General features: G+C 36.5%; 3 protein-coding genes across 5 annotated transcripts in view; 2 read left to right on the plus strand and 1 right to left on the minus strand.

Annotated features, from left to right (window-relative positions):
- LOC145305461 (uncharacterized) overlaps positions 1-2,595 on the plus strand; it is a 64,669-nt gene extending 62,074 nt beyond the window's left edge. Inside the window, exons 21-24 of the mRNA XM_080147079.1 lie at positions 121-166; positions 778-873; positions 1,162-1,242; positions 2,530-2,595. Of these exons, the coding sequence (XP_080003205.1) occupies positions 121-166; positions 778-873; positions 1,162-1,242; positions 2,530-2,595 (289 nt within the window). The remainder of the gene's footprint in view (positions 1-120; positions 167-777; positions 874-1,161; positions 1,243-2,529) is intronic.
- Positions 2,509-24,660, plus strand: part of LOC145306602 (uncharacterized) — a 42,222-nt gene continuing 20,070 nt past the window's right edge. For 2 of the 3 annotated variants that reach the window (XM_080148810.1, XM_080148811.1), the window contains exons 1-2: positions 2,509-2,589; positions 4,567-4,634. The gene's annotated coding sequence lies outside the window, so the exon portion shown is untranslated. The remainder of the gene's footprint in view (positions 2,590-4,566; positions 4,635-24,660) is intronic. The other variant, XM_080148812.1, reaches the window with a different exon arrangement.
- On the minus strand, positions 5,602-22,926 carry LOC145306601 (phenoloxidase-activating factor 2-like). The gene is made up of 20 exons (XM_080148809.1): positions 22,846-22,926; positions 22,130-22,196; positions 21,628-21,668; positions 20,118-20,153; positions 13,689-13,732; positions 13,233-13,282; positions 12,402-12,491; positions 10,568-10,647; positions 10,329-10,405; positions 10,201-10,244; positions 9,827-9,900; positions 9,492-9,564; positions 9,042-9,127; positions 8,561-8,670; positions 8,086-8,141; positions 7,447-7,571; positions 7,187-7,229; positions 6,826-6,915; positions 6,162-6,250; positions 5,602-5,761 (listed from the first exon to the last, which is right to left on the minus strand). The coding sequence occupies exons 1-20, from the start codon at positions 22,906-22,908 to the stop codon at positions 5,729-5,731; spliced, it is 1,371 nt and encodes a 456-aa protein (XP_080004935.1). The 5' UTR covers positions 22,909-22,926; the 3' UTR covers positions 5,602-5,728.

Consider the following 24,660-nt stretch of genomic DNA (forward strand, 5'->3'; position numbering starts at 1 on the left):
GTGCCCTTCGTTGGATAGGATTTATTATGATAAGCTGTTTAGATACATAAACGGACTGAGTGACGTACGGGCATTACTAAAATATATAGAACTGTAATACAAAAATATATTTAATTTTAGGGAGGAATGTAATACAGTAGATTCTGAAGAGTGTACTGAGGAAATGGTAAGTCCCGATATTCCAGATGCATATCTGTTAGCGAATACAACATTTTTTGCAGCAAACCTTATTGATAGGCGAACTGTGTCGGTCTGTCCGTCTGTAATGATAAATTTCTTATTTCTTTTCCTTTATTGTACACTTTTGTGCTTTACTTTGTATTTGTCATTTAGATCCCTCTCATCCTTTTTAATATTCCTTAAAAACTATTTTGTTTCCAACTTTTAAACCTAGAAAAAAACAAACTTAAAAAAAGGTAAAAAACAGAGGAAAAGTAGATTTTTGTTGATGCAAATTATGTGTCTGTGAAAGGTTTCGTGATTTGTTGTATAAAATATTTATCTTATAGAATCTATCTTTCTATCTATCTTTCTGTCTATCTTTCTATCTATCTTTCTATCTATCTTTCTATCTATCTTTCTATCTATCTTTCTATCTATCTTTCTATCTATCTTTCTATCTATCTTTCTATCTATCTTTCTATCTATCTTTCTATCTATCTTTCTATCTATCTTTCTATCTATCTTTCTATCTATCTTTCTATCTATCTTTCTATCTATCTTTCTATCTATCTTTCTATCTATCTTTCTTTCTTTTTATCTACCTATCAATGGTAGGAGCTAAGATGTGAAGAACCAAGTACAACACAATCCACAACTACTAAGGCAACAACAACTGTAACAAATCCCCCAGAAACCTACGGAGTTCCTTTGGTAAGTGTGTTTTGTAACTAGAATAAGATAAGGATAGCAGAATCCATTACAGCGAGGCAAAATAAATTAGGCCCAATATCGAAAAAAAAGAGAATTTGTGATTCTTCTTTAGAAATGAAATGATGGATAGAGTTGACAGATTTTATTAAAATCTAAATTTTATATTCAAACAGACAGACGGACAAAGTGATTTATAGATTACAAAAGACAGGGGAATACTTTAAAGAAATTTCAAACTAACTTAATATAATAATTGTTATCTTATTAAGTTTTGTTTTTTCTTTGTAGGCTGAAGTATTATCACCCGTTGTATCAACCAGTACCGCCATCAGTAGCCAACCTGAGCTACAAACTTATGGGCTGCCAGAGGTAAGCTGCACATCAGGCGGGTGTATTATAAACGGTGGCTTTGTTATACATGTATTCTAGAAACTTTACTCTAGTCTCAAAAAAACAGCCATGTGACATCATAAAAATGATGGATCAGAGTAGAATGGGAAAGAAAACCTATAAAAATGAGATTAATAATTCCTCAATTTTATGACGTCACATGACACTTTGAAAAGCTTCTGTATTTTAGTTAACATTAACACTATGGTTTTATTTTATTCTGGAATCATTTTAGATTAATATAAAGGAAGAAAAGAAGATAGCGATAGGATCAGAGAACTGTCAAATTCATCCGAATAAATTTTGCAACATTAATTTTTTCACAGTCAAATTCAATTGACGATTCTCCGATCATATTACTGCTATTCCGATTTTTCTGGTTTCAAACGGTTTATTTTCATAGTTTGCTGGTTTTGTAGCTTAAAATGCATGTTTTCATCAAAAAATTAAAAAAAAAACATATTTCTAAATATGGGATAATGGCCGAAAAACCCTAAAGGTGCTAGATCCACATATTGAAAGTTCAAAATATATGCAACCTTCCTTCTTTTTACACTTTTGTTTTCCAAAAGTAAAAAATAAGAAGAGTGGGATTGAAAGATACAATTTAAGGGAAATTAACAATATGTATTAAGCAATAAAAATTGGAAAGAATTTTAATGAATATAATAGATTTGAAATCTGCATAAAATTTTAAGGAATTTTTATAAAATTCGTTTTTTGTATAATTCTTTATCTATAAGCGCAAATACAAATTAAGTTAAATAATTTTGACTTCTGTGATTGGTGGATTGAAAACTATCTGCGCCCTGATTGGAGAAGCTTAAGTGACGTACATCATTCAACCAATTAGAGCGCAGGTAGTTTCCAATCCACCTATCCTATTGGTCAAAATTTATTATACTTAAATTGGATTTGCGCTTTTAAATAATGAATTATATAAAAAACGAATTTTATAAAAAAAAATACTTAAAATTTTATGCAGATTTCAAATCTATTATATTCATTAAAATTCTTTTAAATTTTTATAGCTTAATATGTATAAAAAATAAAGAACACAATTATATTTTAATAGTACCTCGGTTTAATAATGTTCGAGTAATGAGACCTTTCAAAACCAAGAATGAATTTAGTTACTTTACATTTGCTATGAATCTATTGTCCGTTGTCCTTTCCCCTATCTAAAAACGTTGGTTGTGGGGTGATGGTTAAAACTGCACCATCCATAAAAAAAAACAATTACACAGATACTAACATACGTTTTAGGGTGATGCTATCATCAGATTAACAAATCCTAACAATTTTGAACGGAGAAGACCTAAAAAGGTTTGAAATTTTATATCTTTTCGCGCCAATATGATTTATTTTTTTGTGAAAAGTTAAAACACAAACAAAAGTTTATAGGTTTTGGATTGTACATTGTTTTAATGGCGGTTTCCCTCAAAGTGTTTAGTTGAACACAGAAAACCCACTGTTTTTCAAGTGGTAATTGTTACATTAGACTAGGTTAGGATAGCCCCGCATGGGTTAGAGCACTGCGGGTATAGTCCCCGCAGGGTTAGAGACTACGCCATAAAAACAACCCCTCCTTTCAATTTATGTAAAAATTAAGTTAGGTGTGGGGTTCTCTGTGCTCTTCAAATACTTTGAGAGAAATCACCGATTTAATAATTGGTGATAGAATTATACAGGATTACTTATACAGGGATTTATTTTTTTAAAGTTGGTATAAAGGATTTTTACACTAATTTTTTTTGTTGCGGTGTTTTGTATTAAAGTGGATTTATCGTTTTATTCATATAATCTATCTATTGAACAAATTATCTATCCCTTTAGCAAAATATCTAACTTTTTATCTAATTACCCAATACCCATCTCTCTTTAAATCTAACTATCTATCTATCCATCTATCTATATAATATCTATCTGACTATCTATCTAACTATCTATTTAACCCTTAATGGTCGGGGGGGGGGGGGCGTTGAACGCCCCCCCATCCGGTTTTTTCTATCTCATTTTCTGTGTGTGAAAGATAAAGAGCCCAAACTGCGTGACTTTTTAAGTTTGGGTATGCCACATAACTGAGAGTTAGAATTTTTTGAATATCTCCATCCTGGCGGGCACAGGATGCCAGCAAACCTGGCAGGGTCATCCAGGTAAAGAGCAAAAATATTTTTTTTGACTTAAACAAAGTAGTACATCCTTATATGAAATACAGGTGTTCAAGTCAATTTCAGGTTCCAGGTATGATCCTGCAGGTCCTGATCCTTCAGGTCTCCAGAAATCTTTAAAAGGCTCCTGTGGCCTCAATTTTTGACTTAGAGACTTCAAATTTTAAACTTAAGCTTTTCTTACATGTCTACATAACGTATTAAAATTTCATCAAGATCCACCGCCGTTTTCCCGCCGACCGCCGACTGCGGCGGCTGGCAGCTGCCAAGTACAGTTGCGGCCGCTGAAATTTATATTTTGACATTTCAAATATAAAATTTACATAAAGATAAACATTTTCTGCAAAAAAATTGTTCTTCTAGCTTCAAAAATAAGAAAATTACAGCCGTTTGAAATTTTTAAGTAAAAAAGGACCTAAAAACAAAGGTTGTTAAATAAAAGGGTGAAGGAAGCGAAAATTGACTTTGACTTACTTAAGGTCGGAAATTCATCATAACACAGGGGACTTGTACAAAAAAAATTAGCCCTCTAGCTCTAATAGGAACTGAGATAATATGGGGGGGCGTTGAACGCCCCCCCCCCCCGACTGATTAAAGTGCGGCAAGGGGCCCGACTGTTAAGGGTTAAACATCTACTATCTATCTAACTATTAATCTAACTATCTATTTACCTATTTATCTAACTATCTATTTAAACTATATATATAAAAATCAATCAAACTTTCTTGGGGTTATTATATCTATCTATTTATCTATCTATCCATAGGAAGGGTATGGAACCAGACTAACCCCCCCCCCCCCCCAGGAGTGTCAGGTCAACTATCTATCTATCTATAATTATATCTATCTATAGGGAGGGTATGGAACTAGACTACCCCCACCAGGAGTGATAGATCAACTATCTATCTATCTATCTATAATTATATATCTATCTATCTGTATATAGGGAGGGTATGGAACTAGACTACCCCCACCAGGAGTGATAGATCAACTATCTATCTATCTATCTATAATTATATATCTATCTATCTATATATAGGGAGGGTATGGAACCCGTCCACCTCCACCAGGAGTGATAGGTCAACTATCTATCTATCTATCTATAATTATATATCTATCTATCTATATATAGGGAGGGTATGGAACCCGTCTACCCCCACCAGGAGTAACAGGTCAACGTTGGAGAAGAAAAACCTTGAGGTTTGCCTTTTTAATTTTTTTTAGACTAACATAAACAGTTCAATAAAGATTTGGGAAATTTGATAAATTCTGAGATCTAAAGGGATAAGACAATGGCTCATAAATTGATGCATTTCCCCAATGAAGATACATAAAATTACCCTTTCTGTAGATTACAATTAGTGGTTAAATCGTATGGACACTCTACTAAATGAAACAACAAATAAAATTCAAAAGTCTCCAAAGTTTTTAAGCCAACAAATAATAAACGTTAATTAAAACTTTAGGGACTAGTGTAATAAAAAGCCCAAAGGCCCCCTCTCCCTGAGTTGAATTAGTCTTTAAGCCCAGGTTTAAATGTTGTTTTTGTCAATAAATGTCTACTTACTAAAATATCTCATAAATAATTTTAAAAAGTGTGTTTTATAACATTTATTAATATCTAAAATGATAGAAAATTAAAAATAGGCATACATAAGATAATATCAGGTGTGTATTCACTTCCGCATATGTACCATAGTGTCAAATCATTAAGTTGTACTTTTTACAAGGAAGGGAGGGGACATTGGACTATAAATTACACTGGAACCCAAAGTTTTCTAATTTGTTGGCTTTAAAACTATTGAATTTTAATCAGTGGGTTTCAAACTAGTAGTGTAAAACGTTTTAACCAAAAATTTTAAAATGCAAAAGGTTTGATTTATTTTTAATCGTCATTTGTGATGTATGATAATTTATCGTTCATTGTCTTATTTCTAAAGAACCCTGATTTTCAATAATCCTTATAATAAAGTAAAAGGATGTTTGTTTTTCTGTATGTACCGAAGGATCTCGCTAACCGATGAACCGATCGGGTTCTCCTTAGCAGAAAGGCTTCTCAGAGGTACCGGGAAGGTTTATAACTATTTTGGATGAGGGTAACACCAACCTTCCAAGATAAATCACCCCCAGAAAAAAATTATCCAACCCCCCCATCCCCCCCCCCCAATTTTTTTTACTAGCAGCTAGTATATGCATATAACACTAAGCAGGTATGAATACACATCGATATAACAATTATACATATTATTGTTAGTAGTGTAATAGCTACTCTATAATCGTATTATGTTAACTGACTATTTCTCACAAAAATCATCTCTAAATCCATCCTAAAAAAATATTAACAATACATTGTTAGGTTTTAATTTAATTTGCCTGTTTGTCTCGTAAATGTAAGGCAAAATACAAAAATTATATAACTATGACAAAACTGTATTTTAATGACATGGGAGTTAGATATCTTTTGGCCTTAAATTGAAAAAAAAATAATGTTAAAGACTAAAAAGAAATTTATTTTTGCACATTATGACTATAGTTGAAAATTAAAATTGGTACTGTATTAGAACAAAGTCGTTTTTTGTCTTATAATTGTAGCAAAATAATTAAGGGAAAAAGTGTTTATAGTGATTTAAACTAGATAGAGAACCAAGCAAAGAAAATCAATACAAAACAAAAGGATATTCAACCACAATCACTTATAGAGTAGGTTCGCTATTAGAAAATTCATACCTTGACGAAAATATTGACCTCTGGGTCCATGAGGTTTGTGTAGACAGCGGGTAATGTTGAATTACAGCCCAGTCCATAGTTCACTAGACCTTTACATAAATAGATATAAATGTGTATAAATAGATGTATAGACAGATTGGTAGATAGTTGGAAAGATAGCTTAACAGGTCGTTGGAAAGATAAATCTATAAATAGATAATATAGATAGAAGGATAGATAAATAGGTGAATAGATAAATAGGTAGATAGATTGATTGATAAATAGGTTGATATATGGATAAGTAAATAGGTGGATAGATAGATAAATAAATAGGTGGATAGATGGATAGACGTATATACATATAGACGCTTGGACGTATAGATGGATAGATAAATGTATAATGAGAAGCTCGCATAGATAGATTGATAGAAAGATATTTCTCAATAGAAAACAAATTAATGCAAGTCAGGGAAAAGGAAATATGATTCTGACCTTAAATTTTCCTACAATCCTCTTTTTTCTCCCTTATCTACAAACTTCTCATTAGTTACATAAAAAAAAACACGTTTTACGTCAACTCTACGCCAAAAAATAATTAATTTTGAGCAATTTCAAATGAAATTAAATGGCTGAATAGCAGCCCTAGAATGCAAGTAAATGATGATTTTGATAGAAAATGTATTACCCACAGCATAGTATTGATCTCTATCTACATCAAGACAAACCAAGGGAGCTCCACCCTCTCCCAAGCAAGTATCTTTACCCAGCTCTCCTCCTATGCAATAAGAATGTCCTTTTTCATTAAAAACAAAACAGATTGAATCAACAATGAATATTTATAGAAGATTTGCATTGTTTCCTTGATTTTTTAGTAGATTATTCAAGCTAATCTTTTATCATAGCCGGAAAAATGCAATTTTTTATTGTGTTTTATAGGAATAATCACATTTACCTACTTAACTTAACACTTAACTTATTCTACTACATTTTAAATACATAAGTTTAAATTATTATTGATTTCTACTAATATATTTTTTTTATTTAACCTGCACAAATTTCACTGTCTTGTGGAGCCCAATTGAATACATTCTAAAAATACCTTTATTAGTATGGCTTTAGTAATGGATTGTCTTTATATTAATATGAATATTAAATTTTCTCACTCTTAAAAAAGATAAATAACATTCAATGCTATTAAAAACATAAAATAAATAAAAAAAATATATATTTTTTTTATAATTATCTACCCTTTAAATCTATGTTTCTATCTTACCCTAGCTTATATCTATCTATGTATGTATCCTACCCTAGCTTGAAAAGCAGGGCCCAATCTTTCAATGCACTGATCTCTTGAGAGGAGGGGTAGATCCACCTCCCTCTGTCTGTCCAAGAATGATCCCCAAGCAGCTACCCAACATCTATCTGAGTTTTCTAAAAAAAACAGTAGAGCTTCTTAAGTGTTGTAATGATGGCTTGCCAATTAGAAATTTTCTTTAAAAAAGCTCTTGTTAACCTGGATATAGCTCAGAAAACTTTTTATAGTGCCAATAAAAAATTACGTCATACAATAAATATGACCAATCATAGGCCAATACACAGACGAAATTACCAATAGAAGGCCAGTATACAGTATACATGATAGGCCAGTATACATTATCATCGACAAATGGTAGGCCAGTATAATTTTCACGAACCAATGCAATGGTAGGCCAGCCGCCAGAATACATTTTCATCGACCAATTGTAGGTCAGTATAATGTCATTTTTATTTTACTATAAAAAGCTTCATGGCTAAGAATTTATGACTTGAAAAAGACTTGCAAAATATTTAGCATTAATGCTCTCTAATTTGTAAGGTATTTGATCAATTGATTATCTTGTAAAATTAAAAAATATTAATATTGAAGGTAAGTATTAAAATGAATTTGGTTGAAAATATTTGTAACCTGTGAATTGATCCCTTTCTATTGGTAGACAGGCAGCATTATAAGAAGCAGGAGTACTGGAATAGAGATTTATTGACATTAACTACCACATCATTTTCTTTATATTGCAATAAATCTAGCAACATTCATAATTAATTGTATTGATATTAAATTCACCATTTACAAACAAAGGTCTTTTTGATCAGAGGCGTTTAGAAGATGGGTGTAGTGGGGTGGGGGGGTTAAATCCAACCCTCTGGCTAAATTAAGGTGGGTGGAAAAACCCCCCTAGGTGTACATCCCCCTACATAAACCCCCTTCGACTATGATCTTATCCCCCTAATACAGTAAGGGAGAGGGCAGGGTAAATAGTCCCCTTTAGACTTCGTGCACTCTCCTTGCAAAATCCTCTGCACGCCACTTTTGAAAAGTCTTTGATATTACTATTGTTTGTTATTCTGTCTATCTAATTATCTTTATGGTAATAAATACAGACCTTTGACTGCTTCTGAGATCAATAACATTTTTAACAGTATTTTCTTTCACTTTGACAGTATTAAACTTCAAGATAGCAACATTGTTTGCTAAAGATGATTCAAGATCATTCTGAAAAAAAAAACATTTCTAATTTACTGTTTATATCTCTTCTGCAGATAAATCCATCTATATAAAGATGGCTCTTACAAATTATCTAACAATTAACAGAGCAATCCATATATTAATTGAATTTTGAATTCTCTATCAATTTATCTAGAAGTTCATCTATTGGTTCATTAACTTATCTTTCAATTCATCTATTAAATGATCTACCATTTAATTTATCACTGCATCTATCAATTTCTCTTTAAATATTCATGTTTCCATTTATATATCAATTTATTAATAATTCTTCTATCAATTCATCTCCTAATTGGATTAATTTATCCAGTTTCTATCCACATATTTATATCTATCTCATTCTCTATCTATCCATGTACCTTAGGGTGCAATCTGACACAATCAACCACAAACTCCTCAAAATCAAAAATCTCCTCAATGGCATTCTCATTTGGCTTCCAATCACCTTAATAATAAAAATAAATAATAACTCAAAATGTAAATGATTATGAATTTAATAATTTGATTACAATTATCCTTCAAAATTGACATGTATAATTAAAATTACTGTATAAGGTAATATTTGCCTTGTGGGATGCCTCTTTTTACATTTATTTGTTTTTTTTAAATTTAAAATTTTGATTGGCTAAGAATTTTCTTAGGTCATTGCTCAAGAAAATATTGAATAATTTTCTTTCCCTGTATATAATAGCCTAAAACCTGACCAGGCTTAAACTCTTTAACCAATCTTTCTGATGGTCTCAAATAAATCCATGAATACATTCATCTACTGTAATGTGTTATCAATATACCATAATTATTAAACTTACCTAATCTGACAGTAAGTTGTTCAGGATTATTAACAAAAGCATCAACTTTGTGAGCAACAGTTACAACTGTGTTCTAAAAATATTGACTGCTAAGTAATCAATAATAATGATGTTTCTAAAATTAATTTTGATATTACACCTTATACAAATTTCTAAAATCTATAATTCAAATTTTGGTTTGTCTATCAATCCGTCTTTCCATAATCTGTTATTATGAATTTGTTATGAATAAGATTTAACACCTGACTAGGTTACTCCATTACATTTGATTCATAATAAGTTCCTACACTAAGAGCTTTCCAAAGATATCTCTAACAGTTGTGTAACTCCATTACCTTTGCAATGTAAGCTCCTGCACCCAGGTATGTTCCATCACTCTTGATAATCATTACTGCCCAGGGCCATTCACCTGATTTCAAATTAAATATCATTAATTAAAAACAGAATTGAAAGAAAGAGATAAAAGGCATATGGCTAGAAAGACAGAGAGATTTACATGAGAGAAGATTTGATAAAGGATACAAGTGAAAGATATATAGAAGGAAATAATATTTTATGGTGAAATAGTCTTAAATCTAGGAGTTTAATTGAAGACGTCAATTTTTGGATGGTTTTGATTATATCATGATATTATTTTTTGAATTGAGTATATCTTATCCTTCGACTCCTTCTCTTGAACATACTTGATAATGGCATTAAGTATGTTTACCTGGATTTGTGAAGCTTTCTGGCTGTTCAACATGCTTATAAACTCTAAAAATAATTTAAAGTAATAAGAATATAGATTTTTTTATTGAAGGAGGGGGGGGTGGATGGTAAAATTTCAGTAGAAAATACCTAGAATCTCTTTTGCCACATATTTTTCCGCCTTCCAAATTGCTTACAGCTCTTGTTTTCTCATCATTACAGATTGCCTGAAATAAATATGTATATTTTCTTGTTATTTTATCAACATAAGGCTAATAGCCCATAACCCTGCTTTGGGGCCTTTGCCTATTCTTTTATAAAAAAAAATCTGTTTATTAGTGGTCACATGTAGATAAACCCCCTTGATTAAAAAAATACAAATTTTTTACCTGTCTGAGGCGTCTTGGTTTAGGATCGCCTGGAAGGGCGGAGTTTACTGGGGTTTGTTGAAATCCATTTCGGGTTGTACCTGGACAAATAATATATCATACCCCAATTTTTACTTCCAAGGACCTCTAAAACAATGGTCTCCAAAAAGGAGTGGGGACAAAACACCTATTTTAAAAATACCTAATTCAAAAATGCCTAATTTTATAAATGTCTAACGTGACAAAACACCTAATTTATAAATACCTAATTTAAAAATGTCTAATTTAAAAAATACCTAATTTTAAAAATGCCTAATGTGACAAAACACCTAACTATAAATACCTAAGTTTAAAAATACCTAATTTTAAAATACCTAATTTAAAAAAACCTAATTTTAAGCATATCTTAAAACTGTTGTTGAATATATTAAAATGGCGGCTACGCCCCCTAGAGTCCTCTAGGGGCGTTTGCAGTGTGGAGGGGAATTCAATAAGTCTGGGGGGGAGGGGGGTTACGACCCCCCTCCAAAATTTCAAAATATAGTTTGAAATAGAAAACAGGACGAACGTACGGACGGACCGACCCAAAGGGGGGGGGGGGGGGTAATGCAACCATCCCGTAATCAATGATTAAATGGCACTTAGAATTCAAATTTCGATCTGAAATTATGCATAAATAATCCTTGGTAGGTCTATTTTCCCTAAATCGAACAAAAAGTTGGAAAAGTAACAGCTAACTGCTGGCGGCTCAGCAGTTTTGCAATTTTTTGGATATCTTAAAAGCAAATTACTCCACATAATACATTTTGTGGCTCAAAAACCTTATCAAACGGTTCTAGCCGGTAGCTGTTGGTACTAGAAATATAAAAAATGGGTATTGCTATCATTTAACCTGAATGAAACCAAAAATATGTTTTAAAAAGTTGATTCCTACGTTATTAATGATGAATTATCCCTGAAAATAGGCAAAAAACGGCTAAACGGCTGAGCTGCCAGCCGTTACTTTTCCAACTTTTTGTTCGATTTAGGGAAAAAAGACCTTCCAAGGATTACTCATGAAAAATTCCAGATCAAAATTCGAATTCTAAGTGCCATCATTGATTACGAGATGGTTGCATTAAACCCCCCCCCCCCTTAAAGAAAAGCATCGATTTTAAAAATAAAATTTTATGATTAGTTTGTGGCACCTCACATGAGAAATAAATTAATTAGTAAAATCAAAGGTTGAAGGACAAAGAAAATTAATTTTAATTTTCATTGGTTTTTTCCTAACCTCAGTATCCATAGCATCGCTTTTTTGGGGGGTGATAGTTGACCATCCCCCATTTTAGTTCTAGTTTTATAAAGAAAAATTGAAGAAATATAAAAAAAAAACGGGGGGAGGGGGAGGGATTTTTTCAAAGGGCGATTTCTCATTGGAAGGTGTTGGTAACCTCCCCAAAAGCGTTATAAACCTTCCCATGACCTACGGGAAGCTTCATTGTAAAGATGAACCAAATTTGATAAATGTTATCAAAATTTTAAGTATTTTAGTGAAAAAATTATAGAATTAGGCATTGTTAAATTAGGCATTTAGATAGTTTAGAATTAGGTATTTTTAAAATTAGACATATTAAGTTTTGTAAAGCAGTAAAACATTATGCTTTTAAGCAATTTAACTTTAATACTTAGACGTTTAAGGGGTTGTGTAAAGGGAGGTTTACCCCAATAAACTTTGAAACCGCTCATTTTACTCTACAAAGTTGTAAAAAATACATGATATTGTACCACTCACACTTTTGCCCCCCCCCCCCCCTCCCACCCACAAAAGTTAATGTCCTTGGTTAAACTATTAGTTTATCACTTTGAAACCTACCTAATGGATTGCCAGTGTTTAGCACACCCAGACGCAGGGATAAATCATTCACCAGACCAGTTTCTACACTTGTACAGCATTGTTCAAATCCTAGGGATAGATAGATAGATGGATAGACAGGGATAAATCATTCACCAGACCTGTTTCCACACTTGTACAGCATTGTTCAAATCCTTGAGATAGATAGATAGATAGATAGATATATCTATATATATATATATAGATAGATAGATAGATAGATAGATAGATAGATAGATAGATAGATAGATAGATAGATAGATAGATAGATAGATAGATAGATAGATAGATAGATATATAGATAGATAGATAGATAGATAGATAGATAGATAGATAGATAGATAGATAGATAGATAGATAGATAGATAGATAGATAGATAGATAGATAGATAGATAGATAGATAGATAGATAGATAGATAGATAGATAGATAGATAGATAGATAGATAGATAGATAGATAGATAGATAGATAGATAGATAGATAGATAGATAGATAGATAGATAGATAGATAGATAGATAGATAGATAGATAGGACAAAGGACCATTACTTGTTTTACATTCCCAGTGACGATAAACAAAATAATCCTTTCTTCAGATTACAAATATGTGTTGAAAAGTTTAAACATTACTTGTTTGGAAATAAGATAACATCATCGCAAAACTTTGGGTACCATGCAGTGTAATGAACAGTTCAATGACCCATCCCTCTCTGAGATGAATAGATTGTCGGTCAGAGACAGATAGATAAAAAAAGATAGATACTTTTACGTGTTAAAGATAATAACTTAGTGTCTAGGGAACCACTTTAATACCTGGTTCGCAAAATAATTCGGCAGCTGGATCATTTTCAATATCTACAGCACTATTTAAAAGCATATCAATCAATAAGATCTTTGTAACAGTTTTCCTAATTATTTATTTGTTGTTTAAAATATGTAGCCATAACTGAGGGGTGGGGGAGTAAGCGTACATTGCTAAACGACCTACAGATAAATAATCTCTTGATTGTACTACTGTTGTCTGCAAGTCTAATTATTGTCTTTGATTATAGTAATAATATCTAACTATTATATGATTTCTTTATATACATCCCTTAAAAGTAAAAACTGTCTTTTTAAGAAGCAAAAAGTCCGATTAAGTATGCTAGTGTTCAACTTTTTGAAAGAGAGAGAGAGAGAGAGCAATCTTGCATTACTTTAGATCAGAACGACATACAGAATACCATACAGTAGCTTCGCTACAAAAAAAATCGTCAGATTGATTGTTTCCTTCTGGTAGAAATCTGGTTAGAGAACTTGCATCCATCACATGCCTAAACAACAAAAAAGGTGTGTATTTGTGGTATCCGCCTAGGTTAAATGGCAGACACCAGAGTTCAAATGACTACGGCAGTGCGAACAGACGTGGACACATATATTATAGAGAAGCTACGCTTCTCTAGCAATCACTAAATAATAAACAGAGTCTATTCAGTTGTTCCTTTATTCAGGGTCTAAGGTTTACTAAAGTTGTACAACATAATATAAATACATATGGATTAGGAATAAAGATAGTTAAAGGTAAATCATACAAGTAAAACATAGATAGTTGCAATGGTTAGGTAGATGGCTATCCCTGTCCGGGGGAGGCAGGATAGCCCATGGAACAGCACAATAGGTAGATAAGCATAGAGGGGTTGAGTGGTAGGTCTGGGTACTAAAAGGGAAGGTTTGATGATTACTGTGACAACAACAGTCTGTGTGGGGGGTGATTCTATCAGGTGAGGGAAGGCTTAGATCCTTTATCCTCAGGGCTGAGGTGGTGCTGATAACTTGGTGGTTGAAGGGGAAGGTTCCGGTGCTTAAGAAGGGAGAGGGAGGGGTAACACCCCTCCCTCCACTTGCAGGACAACTGAGAGATGAAATCAATACCGTTATCTGACATATTTGCAGGTGGCTTTACAATTGTAGAATAACAGGATTTAGCTGGGTGCGTAGCATCACTATAATGTCTTGGTTTCTGCCTGGCCCAGAGTTGCCGAATACCACAACTCTCCCCTCGGAAGGCTGGGAGGGGTTGTCTGCACCGCCAGACTTCCGACAGTGGTTGAGGCCTTCAGTTCGTTGTCCTTGTGGAATGGGTCCGCCAGGACACCAGCTGCTGAACGGTGGTAGACTCCAGCCCTCCCCAGGTCGAACGGAATCTGCTATATCTGCTGGAGTAGCTGGTCCTGTTGGATGTTCTGGCCGTTGGATGTGTACTTCTGAGGCCACCCTGGCAACCTCCAGGGGTGGCACAGCACATGAGGGGGCTTGGACCAACAGCCGCCTGGTATACACCTCTTCAGGTTTCTCTACCGGGCTGGTGGTCTCCATCTTGTTGGTCACCTTGCTGCTGGCAGGCTGGCTACTGGATGCAGGCACAGCTTCTTCGCCCTCGGGGCTGGTCAGGTTCATTCGGCTTCCAGGGTCTCTGTCAACGCGGGCAGGTGGTGGTTGCCATACTGTAGGAACGTTGCCTCCCTCAGGCTCATCCTGGACATTGGCAGGGTGGTGCATGGCAGTCAGACCTGCAGGGTAGGGGAAGGTAACAGTCCATCCCCTGTGCCGGAGGCTGTCTTGGATCTGCAAGGTTGGCTCCGCTCTAGTTGGCTGGGGGTCAGGCCAATCCACGGCCACTGCTGCTGGTGGACTGGAGGCACAAGGCTCCGGATTTCCTCCCCTAGCCTGAAGGTGTCCAGGCACATCGTCTCCATCTTGGGTAGACATAATTGTTGGGGATCCTCTACTTCTATGGTTAGGCTCAGCACTTGGTGCATCTAGTTGGGTTACTCCCCAGGCAGCGGTCAAAGCTTCTTCAGTTTGGCTGGTAATGGCTGATATCCTGGTTCCTGGGGCAGATGCAGGGGGCGTAGGCAAGTTTGACCCAGCACAAACTTCCTGGTACACCAATGCAATACAATTACCCTGGCTTGGTTGAGGGAGGTAGACAGCTGGACGCAGTTGAGGGTGAGGGACAGCTGGACTCTCCCTGCTGGCTGGGGGCTCTGGCTGACTGGGGGTGACGGGTGTCACCCCTTCCTCTGGGGCTGCGGGCTCGTTCCGGGGTCCAGGTATCTCGGTGGCGGCGACGGTTTTCGCCCCAGGCACCAGCGTGGGGGCGCTGGATAGCACCCCCCAGTCTTCACAGGGGTCCAGGTCTCTCGGTGGCGGCGACGGTTGTCGCCCCAGGCACCAGCGTGGGGCGCTGGATAGCACCCCCCAGTCTTCACAGGTTGCGGCGACAGTTGTCGCCCCAGACATCAGCTTGGTGGTGCAGGGAAGCACCTCTCGTTCTTCCCAGGTGGCGACGCCGGTTGGCGTCCCATACACCGACTCAGACTCGCTGGCTAGCGCCTCTTGCCTCTCCCGCTCGGCGGCCGCCAGGGCCTCCCCGTACACCGTCCCAGTGGCGCTGGGTAGCGCCCCTCGGCTCTTGCTGGGGGTGACAGGGGTTACCTCCTCCTTCGGGGGACGCGGTCTGACGGGTACCAACATGTTGAGGCCGACCGGCAGAGGCCGCAGGACTTCTGGCTCCGCAATGTTGGTTGGCTGCACGAACTCCGGTCCCATGTGGTTGAGGCTGAAGTCCAGGCCAACATGGTTGGGTTCAGCCGCTCCTCCCAGCAGGTTGATCCTGGCCACTATGGTCCCAATCTGAGACACAGACTGCTGGGTAGCCGCGGCCCCAGCGGCGGCAGCTGGTTGGGGTGACGGCTGGGCATCTCCCTCCAGGTAGACCTGGGTGTCAGACTGGTTGTATGCAGGTTGTTGGGCTGCCTGGTGTTTCTTCATTGCCTGGACCCAACCGGTTCTACACTTGGCGGCTGTGTGGCCGTTGAAGCAGCAGCGCTCCTTCGTCCAGCTGGGTCCCATCAGTCCGGCTTCCCCAGGGTGTATCAACCTGCCAGGTCTCTCATCCTCCAGGTGGGGCACCAGCTGACAAACAGGGTCTCCCCTACTAGGGATCAGGCAGTGCTGGGCTGCTTGTGGTGGCTCCTTGGTTACATTCAGCCTCCTCCCCATCCACACAGGTCCCTTCCATCCAACAGCAGCTCTCCTCTCCTGGGTGGCGAGGCCAGCCTCGGCCTTAGCTTCTGCAGGTGCTTCTCCACATGAGGGATCCTGCCTCCAGTTACTCCAGGTAGTTGGTAGCAAAGGCCGTTGATGGTGCCAGTTGGAAGTGGGGCTATGATCTCTGGGGGGTATCTGTGGCCAGTGTGTGGACAGGTACCCACAGTTGAACCGGCAAGGCCCAGAAGATGCCATACTGATGGTAGCCTGAACTGGGTTCTGGACTGCCAGCGGGCTGTTGGTAGCCACCTGAGTTAGGCCAGAGTTGCCAGCTGGTATTGCGTCCCTGCCAGGCTCTGTCAGCTGCTGGTGGGGAGCCCCTGCGGTGATTCTGGTTTTGGCAGGGGGTGGCCTTCTTATTGACTTCCCTAGCTGGAACTCTGCATCCTGGTGGGCCTCCATCTTCAGCAGCATGGGGGGACTTGGCTGGGTCATGTGCAGTGGTTCAACAGAGTAGAGGCATCTGGTCTTGGAGTGTGGGGGAACAGCCTCACTGCTGCTGGTCAACCCTGCTCCCTCCGTGCTGGGTAAGGCCTTCCACTGCAGCAGGTCACCATTCTCCATCCTTAGGCCGGTCCCCAGTCGTTCCATGCCTGGGGGCTCCCAGGGAGGCTTGGGTGGCGGCTCCCCCACCCCCAGGTACGCGTCGGGCATCTGGGTGAAGAGCCTATTCCTATGTTAGGTGTCCATAGATGTCTCTAGGAGCGTATCCGCTAGTAGATATATGGATATGTAGGCTATCTATATATGGCTACACTCCCATATATATATACGTGTATAGGAATATCCGCAGAGCTAGCTAGCTTTCCTCCTTGCTCCAAAAATATCATGCTTCCTCTGTATATAGTTCACAACTATGAGGGTCTATGGTCAAGGTACACACCACCACTGCCCAGTGTGGGGCATCAAGTCAGGCTATTTCCACAGGGTGGGCGTACTTTCGTTAAGTTACCATATCAGTCTCCAGTGTTGTAGGGTGAGGTTAGTATTCACTTACTTGCAACCATGATACAAAAAAAAACAACACTATTTATCACTTGGTTGCTGCACAACTTAGTATTGAGTTGTTAACACTTAGGTATTTATATATACATATATTTTGTTCACTAGCCACTCAGCTTTGAAGTAGGGTTGGCAGAGCTAGGAAGATGTTGAGGGTCTGAGCTGGTCTAAGGAACTGATTTAGTTTTCCTTATCACACTGTAGATAGGGAGGGAGGAGCTTGCAAGTTTTTCTTCTAAAAAAATATCTCTGTTGTATGCTATAGAGTGGCCCCCTCTCCTGTGTGTGTGTGTGTGTGTGAAATCCCCTTTTCTTGCAACGCGCCTACGCGCCGTCAGAGTGTGCACACAGGTAAAACGCGCCTCTATCCCTCAATCTGCTCTCTCATTGGTCCGCTTGATCTCTTTTTTCCGTTGAATTTTTTGTGCGTCCCAAGCTCTGCTGCGCGACCCGTAAATGGCGCTCTTTTCTCCCGGTCGCTATCTCCACACCGTGGGCGGACTTATTCAAGTGTGGGTAGGAGGGGGAGCGCGTGAGGGGACAGGGTAAAACCGTCCGTTCCCCCCTATGGGGAGGGGGGTGCTGTAGGTTTGAAGTAACTGGGTGGTGAGGTAATTGTGCCTTTTCCTTAATCCTGAGCTTATTGTTATGTCACCTCAATTGTATTTGCTTCAATTGATGGTGGGCCCCTCCCCTTCCGTTGGGATAAGGGGTGTATTTGTTGTGCTGAAGGCTTGGGGGTCAGATTGTTTATCAATGCATTGTTATATTACATCTAGGTTCTATTTTTGGCTTTATCACAATACACAACAAATTTGCTTACCAAGCCTGTTCTATTTTTGGCTTTATCACAATACACAACAAATTTGTTTACCAAGCCTTGCCCATAAATCTATTGTTCAGCTTTCACACTAGGGTGGTAATCCCTAAAATGTGATATAATATCTGTTTTTCTAGATGGGTGGCTGTGCTGTAGCCTCTCAGGATACTTGGAGTTAACGTAGTTTTTCTTCTGCTTGGTACACTACACTCGTATTTTCGCTCACAGCTCGCAGCTATTTGGCTTGTTTCAGCCTGTCGGCGGCAGGGAATGTCCCGTCCTGCAGCGCCGTGTATCCGAATCCGGCTGGTGGCGGCAGGGAATGTCCCTTCCTGCAGCGCCGCTGGTTCGGATCCTGCTATCTCTTGCAGTAAATGTTGGCCTATTTTCAGCCGTTTGCACTTATTTGGCCTGTTTCAGCCCGTCCGCAGGCCTGTTTCAGCCTTTGAGCGCTCAATCCTCCGTTAGATGTCGGCGCTTCTCGCGGTTCTCCATCAAGTTTCGCTGCTCTCCGCAGTCTCTCGTCCGATTTCGCTACTCTCCGCAGCTCGGGTTCCGCCACACTTAGTGGTCTTTTGCTAGGTTTCGCTTCCACAACTGCCGGATACAGAGTTAGACCTTGCTATCCAGGGTGGGTAATTCAGGTTGCTTGTGTCAGTTTTGCCAGTTTCACTGCTGGGAGTACCTTAGCCTCAGCTGCGTGTCTGCTCTACACTTGTGGTTTGCCGTAATCTCACACAGCTGTCACCAAAAGTTGTGGTATCCGCCTAGGTTAAATGGCAGACACCAGAGTTCAAATGACTACGGCAGTGCGAACAGACGTGGACACATATATTATAGAGAAGCTACGCTTCTCTAGCAATCACTAAATAATAAACAGAGTCTATTCAGTTGTTCCTTTATTCAGGGTCTAAGGTTTACTAAAGTTGTACAACATAATATAAATACATATGGATTAGGAATAAAGATAGTTAAAGGTAAATCATACAAGTAAAACATAGATAGTTGCAATGGTTAGGTAGATGGCTATCCCTGTCCGGGGGAGGCAGGATAGCCCATGGAACAGCACAATAGGTAGATAAGCATAGAGGGGTTGAGTGGTAGGTCTGGGTACTAAAAGGGAAGGTTTGATGATTACTGTGACAACAACAGTCTGTGTGGGGGGTGATTCTATCAGGTGAGGGAAGGCTTAGATCCTTTATCCTCAGGGCTGAGGTGGTGCTGATAACTTGGTGGTTGAAGGGGAAGGTTCCGGTGCTTAAGAAGGGAGAGGGAGGGGTAACACCCCTCCCTCCACTTGCAGGACAACTGAGAGATGAAATCAATACCGTTATCTGACATATTTGCAGGTGGCTTTACAATTGTAGAATAACAGGATTTAGCTGGGTGCGTAGCATCACTATAATGTCTTGGTTTCTGCCTGGCCCAGAGTTGCCGAATACCACATATTCACCCCCGCATATCATTAATATTACATCAGCTTTTTTCTAAATAGCAATTATATTAGATTTGTTATTTTACATACAAAATAGTATTAAAATTTTATGTTTATTACTTAAAGGTTTCTACTCTTTCAAATATAAAGATTTGTATAAAAAAACTTTCATAGTGGAAAAATTTCTAGATAAAATTAAAAGAACATTTATAAAAAAAAAATTAAGGACAAAGATTTAATATAGTCTTCTTAGCAATTAAGTATATACTAGCATTTCATAATAATGCAGTATAGACAAACAGACATAAAATATGGAATAGCTCTGCTACATGAAAAAAAACTACTTTACCTCATTTGCATCTGAAGTAGCTTTAAAACATTGAAACTGAATATTCATTATGTAATCAATTTATATCGTATTACTTATTAAGAAAATAGTTATCTATGAACCCACTAATTAAAGACGAACAAAGTTGCACCTACTGCTGCCATTTCAGATGCTTGACATTAATAGAAACAGTAGAAGGAATTCCTTGGCTCAAAAAAGGTGCAATTTATGAACATGCACAGTTGAGAAAAGGTCATTCAATCAAAGAGTTGTTTCTCAATTGTTGTTGGGATGTAGTTTGTCATTGTAGTTTGATATAGGGGGAATATTGATTTATCATGCATTGTACTTATATACTATCCCTTAGATCATAAAATTTTACTTATTTATCCAAGCTGAAGCGTATCTATTTCAAGAAATTCTCGAATGTAGTTTGAATTGTGAATTACAAACTTAGTTTAGACTTTATAAAACAATGGTTCTATAAAATGGTCAGCTGAATTCTAGTTTCCAAATGTGTACATAGCACCCTTATCTTACCTCAATATCCACTACTAGCTAAAAAAGCTTCAAACTTCCAAATAAAATCAAAATTTGAAAAGTTTTAATTTTGAATGTATATTGTATAAATCGTTTATACATTATATCGCTTTTCCCTTTGACCGGATTAGCTGAAAATAGCTTTTGCAATAGTTGGGTTATCTGCTGTACAACTTCGGAAATTAGGGAAGAAATGGGCAATCAATTTTCAGTTGGTCTAAAAAAAATATACATCTAGCTGATGTGCATACATTTCCGTAAAAAATGTATCACAACAATATCCAATCATTATAATAGAATATCATTACAACAGCAAAAAAAATTCCTTGCTCTTTTCTATACTCTTAGTTTAAACAGCCCTCTTATAAATTTACTAAAGGCTATTTCTAAGGCAGCAAGGTGATATTGGGGTAATGTTTCCACTGCATACAAAAACATTGATAATGTTAAACCAATGCTATTATATTAGTCCACAAAGTTTTAATATTTTTTTAGTTTAACAACTTTGAGATCTTGATATGTTGGTTGGTTACAAATGAAAAAATTGTGTGGATGTAAAAATTATGCGGAAGTGGAAGACACATATTTAACCAGCTTTGCTAGTATAGAAGAGAAATTAAAACAAGAGGATATATCAGCAAAACAATAACTATTTGTCTCACACTTTTACGGCAGATAAACAGACAATTCAAATACCATATTAATACTATAAAATATTTTTTTTAGATAAGTTTTTTTTTAAATTATCCAACCTGCAGTGGTATGCGGTGTGGGGATGTGGAGGGGTGTAAATAAGCCCCTTAAATTTGAAATTAGGAAAGAATGATTTCCTTTTCTTTCACCCCCCTTATTGTTTATCCCCTTGTGGATTTGCTGTGTACGCCATCCAACATTTCAATATATATCAATGATATATTATAATGAAATAATATATTATCAAGTCGATAATATGTAAGTTGTGACCACATTAATCTAATTATGAATTACATTCCTCTGATTTACAAGTTAATCCTCGAACTGTTCTTGAATTTTCTAAAAATAAAAAAAAAGTTATTTTGAACAACCATTTATTTGTACTGAAAATTAGGTTATAATCCATCAGGATTAGTGAATTGCAGGTATAGGATAAGGGTTCTCAGCACGGACTTTGCATAGACAAAGTGCCTTTAAAATAAATTGATACACTGTAAAATTATAAACAAAATTTCTTTGTCGAATAAAATATTTTGAAGAACAGTTGGGATATCAGTTTATATTCTATTTAATTTATAAAATTTTCTCCCAAATTAATTTAAGCTTAAACACAGAAATTAGTTACAAATACTACTGAAACTGAAAGACACAAGTAGACCCAATATCCAAAATTTGGAGTATTTGGGGTATTAGGTCTACTTGTGGTAGTAGTTAGATCGATGTATTTCTAGCAGGCTTCCTTTAAGGGAAGATTCATTCATAGACAATTGTCCCTTCCCTCCCTTTCCAAAATAGTTTACCTGGAATTTGAGTTTCACAAGTGCCAAACTTAACACATCTACAGCATAATAAATCATCATCAGGAATCTAAACAAATAATTTCACAATTTATCTCATGTAAAGGCAAGAGAGAATCTAGAAAAAGTGTCTGACTCTGATTATGACGTAAAAAAATAGCCAATGAGAGGCCACTATAAATTTTACCATTGGTCAATTACAGTGTATTCTGGTCTCTCATTGGCTATTTTTTGTTACGTCATAATCAGAGTTAGACACTATTTCTAGGTTTGGCAAGAGATAAAACAATAAGGAAGCAAAATCCTTATCATAAAGTAAAGGATCTGTCTGTCTGTAAGTTCCGCTAACCATTGAACCGATATGGTTCTCCTCTACAGGTAGCTTTTCATAGGTCATTATAACTATTTTGGGAAGGTTCCACCACCCTTCTTTTCTTTCAAAACTGACTTTCCCTACCAACCCTTATTTGCCCCTAGAGGACTCTAGGGGCGTATCCACCACTAGTGTTAAAAATAAGAATTATCTTGGACATCTATTTAAATTTAATTATTTTATAATAAAATTTCATTACTAAAAATTGTATTTCATTTAATAAGTAAGACAATTAAAAATAATTTAAACAGGTTTTGATTTATTTGAATGTTATGTTCATGTATTTTTTGTGCTTATAATTATTCATCATTTTTTTATGTTTAGATTGTTTAAAATAAAAAAATACCTGTCTTTTAACAACATTGCAATATATTAGAGATAAATTTAAGCATATTATTAATAATCTCATTCTTTAATCTGAAAAAAACGTTGTCTTATTAGCTTAAAATATTAGGTTATTTGTTTAAGATACTTTCTCGTATTCATTCGAATCCGGTGGATAGGAACCGGTTCTCATCCATACGAAAAAACTACGTCTAGCATCGTATTATATCCAGCTTTTTACGAATATAAAAATGTACAATCATAAGATTAAAACGATGCGAGAAATAACTATTAATTGCTTGTCTAATTCATCCACATTTTATCGAGATAGGTTTTAGGTTATTTTTAAGAAGAAGGTAGCTAGATCAACTGCACAAGTTACATGGCTCTCTCCAGGGATCTTAAGGGATAAGACAATGAAAGATAAATAATAAGAATTATTGAGTTGAAATGAAAAACATCTAAAAAACTAGTGATTAAAAATATTCAGAATAAGGAGCAAAATATTTTATTTACTAGGGATTTCCGCAAGTAATTATTGTTATAATCAATCAATGCATAAAATTGTACTTTCATTGTGATTTTTTTGTTTCGCATTTTCTCATAATCAATTTGTTACAGTGTAACTTATTCACACAGCATTAGCAGAGTATGGTTTAGTACTGATTTCCAGTACGGATATTTTAGAGGAGAGAGAGAGAGAGAAAGAGACAGATAGACAGGAGAGGGAGCCAGTGAGGAAAGAGAGACAGAGGTGGATATGGAAAGATAGGAAAGAGAGAGACAGAGAGAGAGAGAGAGAGAGAGAGAGAGAGAGAGAGAGAGAGAGAGAGAGAGAGAGAGAGAGAGATAGAGAGAGAGATAGAGATAGAGAGAGTAAGAGAGAGACAGAAAGAGACAGAGAGAAACAGAAACGGATCTGGATTCTTTAATAGGCGATAGACACCCAGCAGTCTGAGAATGTTAACAAGTTTTAAAAGTACAAGTGCAAAAACGATCATAATACTTTAATTTAGTTTAATTATTATTTTGTTTTAAAACAATATCTTTGATTTTAGAAAATACAATTTTTCGAAAATGTTTATAATATTTAAGGAATAAGTACAGAATATGAACTGTACAAAATCAAACCTTTAATTTTCCTACCATCAAATTCTTTTATAATGTCTCAATTGGTTGTTATGTAGGGTTCTTGAGTTTTTGAGCAAAAATATATATAGAACAATTCCACATTATATTTACACAATTAATGTATTACGATGTCTGCCTGTCTGTCGTTAAACATCTCTAGATCACCTGGACTCAATTCGGTTTATTTTAACCTTCCTACCAGCTGTAGCCAAGAACATCATAGTAAAGACGACCTTTTTATCAGCTTCCCAAAATTGTTTTCGATTTAATTCGCTTGTTGGTTATACCTTATCCTGCCTTTTTGCTCGTGAAGAAATTAACATGTTTTTCTTGATTTTTATCATTGATGCAAAATATTACTTTTTAATATACCTTCCTCCTTTGTAAAATGGGATTGTAAGATTTGTTAATTGAAAAAAAAAAATTTTACTGAAAATCATATTATTATATATGCCTTCTGAAAATAAAACGTTTCACGTTTTAAAAAAAAAATCTTTCAAAAAACTCGGCAAATCCCTATTTTTGCAAATCAATCAATTGTTCATGGGTCCATAGTAAATCAATCAATCAAACTTTTTAATAATTTTTCGGCGCTTAGCATATTCTCGCCATTGATAAATTTTGCTTAATTTCTTTTACTTTTTGTAGATATGCGTATCTGTCTTCTCTCTCTCTCTCTCTCTCTTTCTCTCTCTCTCTCTCTATC

This window comes from Acartia tonsa, chromosome 14 (assembly GCF_053477335.1).
Source record: "Acartia tonsa isolate MP-2025a chromosome 14, ASM5347733v1, whole genome shotgun sequence".
Lineage (NCBI taxonomy): Eukaryota > Metazoa > Arthropoda > Copepoda > Calanoida > Acartiidae > Acartia > Acartia tonsa.